This window comes from Salvia splendens, chromosome 11 (genome assembly GCF_004379255.2).
Source record: "Salvia splendens isolate huo1 chromosome 11, SspV2, whole genome shotgun sequence".
Lineage (NCBI taxonomy): Eukaryota > Viridiplantae > Streptophyta > Magnoliopsida > Lamiales > Lamiaceae > Salvia > Salvia splendens.
Genome location: NC_056042.1, coordinates 22,646,609 through 22,655,099, shown reverse-complemented (window position 1 = coordinate 22,655,099; position 8,491 = coordinate 22,646,609). Strand labels below are relative to the sequence as shown.

Here is an 8,491-nt window from a genome sequence, read left to right as displayed (position 1 = left end):
ACTGAACTCTTGAGTCATGCCGGACTGATGCTCTTTAGCCATGCCGAACTGATACTCTTTCTTGGGCTTTACTGCTGTTGGGCTTGTTTAGTATTTGCTTAGTACGTACTCCATCAATGACGTTCCTGGAGGTATCGCAGCCGAAATGGTCGGAGCGAGCCCTAGTTATCGCCGTGCAGGGCGTCTTCTTCAACGCCTACTTCGCCGCCTACCTCATTTCCCCCAAATTGGCGCATCGCATCGTCGGATACCTAGAGGAGGAGGCGGTCAATTCCTACACCGAATTCCTCGAGGATTTGGAGAAGGGATTGGTCGAGGATCAGCCGGCGCCGGCCATCGCCATTGATTACTGGCGGCTTCCCGCCGATTCGACGCTCAAGGACGTCGTCACCGTGATTAGAGCCGACGAGGCGCACCACCGTGATCTCAACCACTACGCATCGGTACCAATTTTTTCCGATTTTTCTTTGAATCGATTTTGCCTTTATCTTTAAATACTTATAAAATTACTAATCATATCTTAATTTTTTCAAACTTATGGAGTATCAATTTTATCAAATTTCTGATTTGGTCTCTCGAAAAAAGACATTTGCACGTTTTAGGTCTTTAATCCCTTAATAATTAAAGCATGTATGTGAAAAATACTCCTTACAGCCTTGTAAATGGAGTATTTTATGGACGAAGTGGTCTTTAATCTACCTATAATTAAACTGGTCTATTTTTAGGGACGAAATGGAGTATAATGTTAGATCTCTAGAGATGAGGGGTGAAAATGGGAAGATATTTATGTCCTCTTAGGATTGAGGGGTAGATAAAGTGGAAAAAGAACTTAATTCAAATGACATTTTTATATTTTCGTGTGATTTTTTCGAATTCAGAAATTGAGAGATTAATTTTTGAAGTTCACCCTTTTATTAATATACTTTGTGTCTTTAGTAATGACATTATTTTTTGGATTTTTAATGTAGGACATACAATGCCAAGGACATGAGCTGAAGGAATATCCAGCACCGCTGGGATACCACTGAAAGCCTAAAACAATTATTCGACTAAATTAATCAATTTTTAGTATTTATAACTTGATTTTATGGTTTGTTTGTGAGATTTGCTTAGAGTAAAGTGAATCACTGCGCTTGTAATTATTGAGAATTGTATGAATTATTGATTAGCACTTGTGAAATCGTGTTGTAAAACAGAGCTAAAATATAATCAAAATTGTTAGTATTATTTATTTACTATCGAATTTCAACTAGAAAATTATGACTAGAGACACGAACCTTCAATTGTTCACATTTTTACATGGTTGTCAATCACTATAAAATAAATGTTGGTATGAATGCTTAAAATAAATCCAGTGTCAAAATCCAAATATGCTAACTTTTTTTTATAAAAATGTCAAGAGGGTTCAAATTCGGCACCTCATATAAAAAGGTCTAAGCACCTTGCCGCTAAAACAAAAGCTCTGGACGCTATCAAGTATTATAATGCTAACTTTTCTTATATTGTCAACTTATCAATGCAGTGTATTAAAAAATGTCAACACGATCACTGTAAAACATCAAAACAAATTTGTGTTGACATTTTAATATATTATGTTGCCACTTTAAATATCAATGTCAACAAAGTATTTTAACATATCAACTAATATTATGTTGACATTTCAATGTCATCGTATTGATATTTTTAATACACTGCATTAATGAGTTAACAGAGTTAGCAACGGATCACCCCAAACCAGACAATAGTGTGCAAAAAGGAAAAAAAAATAATTATAAATTTTTATTAAAATGATGTCTAATTCACGCATAATTTCAAAGTTGGGTTAAAGTTCCTATAGGTTTATGTTAAAATGACAACATCATTTAAGATGGCATTGTACCACCAAGGACAACCGTTATATTTAGGAGCAGATTCAACCTTAGTCTGCCACGTGGCAGACTTGTTTGCCTATATATTGTAAATTGCTTGATTATCTTTGCTTTCATATCGTAGAATGCTTGAAACCATATGTTGAGTTGTTTGCTTATGTATCGCAGAATGCTTGTCTATGTATCACATTGTCATTTTAACTATAGTATCACCATAGTGCTCTGATTTCGTATCTCATATTGCTTGGAACCATAAATGCCGAATTGCTTGTCTATGTATCACATATTGCTTGCATATGTATTACAGATTGCATGTTACTTGTTGTCACGTTGTCACTTTAAGAGTGATGTTACTCTAACCTCAGTTCCTATATATATATATATACATATGCGAAATTGCCTTTAAAAGTTATTCTTTTATTGGATATAGTTCGATCATCTTTAAATATATATAGAGTCATATTCTATTGCTTATAGTATCATATCCAAAATCAAGCCAAATCTCTACCTTTAGATTTCAAAATGAATGGATGAGATTAAATCTTACGAATTTCAATAAATAATAGACAAAATATCAACAAAATGGTAAGATCGTCATTCTATTATCATATCATAATTTTTGTGTTTTTTTTATATCAACATAGTGTATTACAAATACCAACACAATGACATGAGTATTTCAACACAAGTATACGAAAATATCAACACAACTTTATTGAGATTTTACATGCATTATGTTGAGATTTTATATGCATTATATGGAGATTTTATATACATTATGTTGAGATTTTACTTACATTATATTGAGATTTTTTGATGTATTTGTTGATAAAAGCTGCTTATCAACATATACGAAAACTGAAATAAAAATCATCAAATTCCATCATCCGAACGTCGTCGGAACATATGCAATTGAGATCTCGTTAAAATCCTTATAAAATTACCTTGATATATTTTTTGCGAAAAATAATTTAAATCAAGTGAGTTTCATAAATTTAAAATTTTGGGATAATTTTAATAAGAGAGAATTGACATTAATACCCTTTAATTTTATTTAATAATTATTTAAATTTAAAATATAATCCAATTGACATTATATCAACCATTAGATCTCCTAATCTAATGGTTAAAATTTGGTCTTAATTTTAAATTGCTAATTAGTTAGTAATTGATCACATTCCTATATCTCATAATCTAATGGTTAAAATTTGGTCTTAATTTTGAATTGTTGATTAGTTAGTAATTGATCACGTCCCCATAGATATTACATATGTGAAATTGCCTTTAAAAGTTATTCTTTTATTGAAAAATGAAAAGGTTTGGATATAGTTTGATCATATTTAAATATAGATTATCTGTAGAGTTTGATTAGAGTCAATAATCGTACAAAATTATTTCAAAAGTAGCCGAATAAAATTAATATACCCATATTATTCACCTATTTGGTAATTAAAGCTGGTTTCCAAAGTAGATTAGGGAGATGAAATCTTAGGTGCTGTATCGTCAACCACCATGCATCACTTCTCAAAGAAAAAATAATCCAACGATAAATGTTTTTATATTAAAATGGCAACAACCAATTCCTTCACGACATTGTCATTGCAGATCACCTTCTCACGACATGTATAACTGTAACAATTCACGACTACCTGCATAAAATGATTTTATTAATTGTCTAAATTGTGACTTGATCGTATTACATGTGTAAATAATTATACTCCCTCTGTCCAAGCCTAAGTGACACATTTCTTTTTTTACACGTATTCGAAAAAATGATAATAAATAGTTAAAGTGGAATGAAGGTACATTAAGAGAAAAAATAATATAGAAGAGAGTCTCCTCTACGTTATTCTCTTTCTTAATTTGTTTTCCCTTCACTTTAACTATTTATTATTATTTTTATAAAACACGTGCGAAAAAGAAATGTGTCACTTAGATTGGGATGTAAGGATTATTAATCTAGAGGGGACAACCTCTTGGTTTTTAAGACAGGCAAATTTAAAAAAAGAAAAAAACCATGAATTTTAGTCATATTCTAGTCAATCCTGTGACTTTTAAAAATAGCTAAATAAATATTCCATTTGTCTTACAATATGAGTCATATTTGGTTTGAACACGAATTTTAGAAAAGTAGGTTAAATAAGTTAGTGGGATGTGAGAAAAGTAGGTTAAATAAGTTAGTGGGATGTGAGTCTCATTTATACATATATTAGTTTTATAATAGAATGTTAGTAGAATAAATTGGTGAAATGTGAGGTCTACTTACCATTTATGGTAAAAGTGAAATAAGACTCTTTTTATTGGACGGACGAAAATGACAAAATAAGACTCTTTTTGTGGGACGGATGGAGTATATTATAATTATGATATTTTTTTAATTGTTCCATTGATTTAGAATATTTTAGCTTCTAAGTCATACATAAATTTTATTCAAATCTACATCAAAGGAACAATTGAAAAAAATGTCAAAATTGAATTTTTTAAAAATTGTAAAATTAACCGAAATTTAATCAAATTTCGTAATTGTTTTAGCAATTTGCCCTTTTAAAACTGCCCAATTATTTTTGACGTTTATAAGAGAAAATTTGGAACCACACAAGTAGTCTGATTAATCATGGCTATATATATTTATGACCTAGTACTCGAATGAAATGATTAATTACTCAATAATTCCAATAATAAAATTGCTCTACGATTAATTAACTGGGTTCAGATTAACCACTATTTCAGGAGATTCAGAAAAGTAACAGACTACAGCATCACCATACCATCCATTTTTTTTAGGTTTAAACTACCAAAAATAAGTAAATCACTGAACTACTACTATCTCCAACTTCAATACTATAACAATTAAATATATACAAATGATCATAATCTTTTTTCTTAATTGCATTTCCATCAAACTATACCAACAATATTGTCATTATTCAAGTCAATGAAACATTTTCAATATATTTATACACACAAACTCAGCCTTTGTCAAGGCCGGAGGCTATACCAGATGAGGGCGACAACGGCGAGGAGCAGCGCCCCGGACTGGCGCCCCTCCTCGGAGAGAATCCACTGCAACACCATGAATGAGATGATCAGGAGGCACCCCCAGCCGAGGTCCTCGCCATCGCACTTGAAGGCGGGCAAGTAGGCGCTGGCGAGGTAGACGACGAGGATGAGCATGAGGGGCCCGAGGAGCATAGTGGTGACCGTGTAGGCCGCGAGGATGAGGGCGAGGGGGAGCACCACGGTGTGGCTGGCCGAGTAGAGGGCGAGGACGAGGAGGAAGGGGATCATCACAATGCACATGAACACCGCGTGCTCTGCCTCGCTGGCGAGGGGGAGGTGGAGGTCGAGGGCGAGGGGAAGCGACGAGCCGCGGAGGAGGAGGCCGAGCAAGACCACTAGGGCCAAGGGGATGAGAGGGGATGACCCCTTTGCCATATAGAGAGACAAGGGGTTGGGGTTATTGGATATGCATGGATTAATTAGTAAGTGTGGTTGGATTACTAATTTTTACTTTTATATAGGAGTAGTATTATATTAATGGTTATTTAATTTTGTAAAATAAAGTGATTAGTTTAGGGGGGGCTTGATTCTAGTTGTTGTTTTGGTGAACCAATTTGATAGGTTGGTTTCACCACTTAGTTCACATTACTTGTAGGAGTACAATATGTATGGGGGGGGGGGAAGAACACAGTATAATTAGATGCATCGGTTGAGTGTTTTTTCAACGATAAATGTTTTTCGCTATGCAACTGAAAAGGTGAGAATTTTCAATACAATTTCATATACATTCAATCTTTAGATATAAATTTGCACAGTTTCTTGTCGTTCATAGTAAAATTGAAACATGAGTACTATTTTTAAAATATTCAAGCATGTGATGTTGGCTATTTAGTTATTAGATTATTTTTCTTATTAATAATAGTATTTGAAATTAAGAGACTGTAAGTTTATGAATTAATATCGTAAAATATTTTCATAATAAATAAAATTGATCTGAATCAAAGTAAAAAACAAAGAAAAATTAGAAAAAATAGAAACACATAAAAATACTAGAAAATGAGCTTTATAATGAAGAAATGGTCTCATTTTATTATTTTCATATCTATTAATGTAGATAATGACAAACCTTATATTCTAAATAATTAGAATGTGTAAATAGTGAAAAAACTTTAATCACGTATGAAGTAGCATAACTTATTAGGAAATCATATAAGAAGTTGCTGAAAAAATGTGACATAAATCATATGTCAGCAATATAATAGAGTGACAAAAATGCCCATATAGGGCTTGAAGGTGTTTTAGTCCGAAAAAAACCCGCATTCGTGATTATATAGAATGTTAGGGTTATGCAGGTGAAAGAACCCTAAAGGTTAGGGACTAATGGCGTAGTTCTCTCTATAAAATATAGAAAAATACACATGTTTAGTCGCTGTCAGTTTTTGGCCGAAACCAACACACATGAAATTGATGAGTTTGGATTAAATTTATTGAGTTTATATCCTTCTTTTTATTATTTAGTTCATACAAATCAGGTCTAATCGTGTAATATAATGGTTAATCGTGTAAATCAGGTTTGTACCGTTATCGTGAAGTGTTAATTTGAATTATATTGTGTCATTAACGAGCCATTCTCGTGTGGATCATGTTTGGATTTGAAGGTAGCAGACCGAGTTTATGTTTAGATTGAAAGTTTCCTTAACAAATCGGGTTTAGATTTACCTTATTAAATTAGGTTGTTATCATTTCAACATTTACGATTTGACAGCTCAGGTCAATGTTTATAGCTCTTTTGTTTGCGTTTACACTTCAGGAAAAATTGAAAAATAGTAGTACTGTTATTTAAAGATACGTGATCAATATAGGGCTATTCAAATGCAACTTACCAAGTAATATAAGGATGGGCGAGTATGATTTTGGACCCAAATAGTATTAAAGTATTTTTAATTAGATTATAGTCTAGGTATCACATAACATACTCGATTAGATATAGACTAACTCGGCGTCTTCAACTCATTTTATTCTATATATAAGCTTGAACTGACCTTAAGCAGGTTCCGTTTCGGATTAGAGGTTCACGTTTTGAGGTGAACAATACTTCGACAAAAATCAAATCGAACACATCAATCCATTCGATTTATTCAAATTCATGATTAGATTCAAGAAATCTCTAGCGTAAATTCAAAAACTTGATGTTCGGTAATTTTTGTCCAAACTGATCGTAGAGACAGCATTAGTATATAACACACTTGATCAACATTTCCTTGAGGCTTCCCTTTGGCCAACACATAACACACTTGTCGAAGGGCAGGACGAACCTAGAGCATCTGCAGCGGTGGACGCACCGTCCGTCCGCGCCGCTGGCAAGGACGAGCTCCACCGCCGCTGTCACGGCGCTGCTCGATGCATCGAGCACGTCCGTGCCAGCGAACAGCTGACGTGACGCCGTTGCCTTTGAATTATTATTATTATTTTAATTAAAAATCAGTTTTTAATTTTAAAAATCGATTTAAAAAAAATCCATCATTTTTTAATTTTTTTTATTTTTTTCCCCCAAAAATACACATTTTCATCTATAAATACCCCACTTTCACACCAAAAAATTCACCTCACACTACACACTTCTCATTTACACTCTCTAATTTTCATTCTCATTCTCATTCTCATCTTCATTCTCTGATATCCATTCTTAATCTTTCTTCCACTCCTACAACATAACAATGTCCGGCCAAGGCGATGACCCCCCGCCCTCCCACGGTTGGAACCCCGAATGGTTTGGTTCACAACCGTTTCCTAGTCCGGAAACGGAATATTCGGCCCCTCCTCAAACCCAAAGTTCGGGCGTTCCGGGTGGCTACCGGCCATACCCAATCGACGACCAAGGTGCCCCCGAAGGGCGATACTGGTGGACACCGGAGCTTAGGCCGACAGCCCCCTCCCAAACTCCGACTCCTCCTACTTGCGATGTCCGCACACCGTACACTTCGACGGAGATGGATAAATTGTTCACGGCGTACTTGGAAATCTCCGAAGATCCGGTGGTTGGCACGAACCAATCCGGCGATCACTTTTGGTGGCGCATCGCTCGCCGGTACAATGAAAACCGGCCGTCAGGAACAATCGAGCGCAACGAGAGTATGGTGCGCAACGCCATCTACCGAGCCAATGATGAAATTGGCAAGTTCAATGGCTATTTCCTCCAGGAAGAGCGGAATGCGGGGACCGGCCGGAGCGAGGTCGACATCATCACTGCCGCGTTGAGCACCTACCAATCCATGAACTACAAGTCGTTCAAGTACCTCAACGTTTGGCAGGAGACGCGGACGCACCCGAAGTATATGTGAGGCGTAACATCCTCCTCTAGCGGCTCCTCCAAACGGTCAAGGTCGGTATCCCTATCCGACGCCGGCTCCGAAGAAGTGGCTTGCCAACTCGCCGGAGCTAACTTGGGTAGCCCCGACGCCGGCCCGAGCGGTTCCCAACGCCGACCGCAAGGAAGGAAGAAGGCGGCGGCCAACCGCCATCGAGCCGCGGCTGCAACCGCCGATGCTCCAGTTCTTGCTCCCGTTCCCGTTCCCGTTCCATATGCGCCACCTCTACCCCCACCAACTCGTTGTGGTAGCTTT

The 8,491-nt window shown here is 35.9% G+C and overlaps 1 protein-coding gene across 1 annotated transcript; it reads left to right on the top strand.

Moving 5' to 3' along the window:
- Positions 1–1,214, top strand: LOC121753593 (ubiquinol oxidase 3, mitochondrial-like). The gene is made up of 2 exons (XM_042148808.1): positions 1–443; positions 969–1,214. The coding sequence occupies exons 1-2, from the start codon at positions 117–119 to the stop codon at positions 1,026–1,028; spliced, it is 387 nt and encodes a 128-aa protein (XP_042004742.1). The 5' UTR covers positions 1–116; the 3' UTR covers positions 1,029–1,214.
- The last annotated feature ends 7,277 nt before the right edge of the window (positions 1,215–8,491 follow it).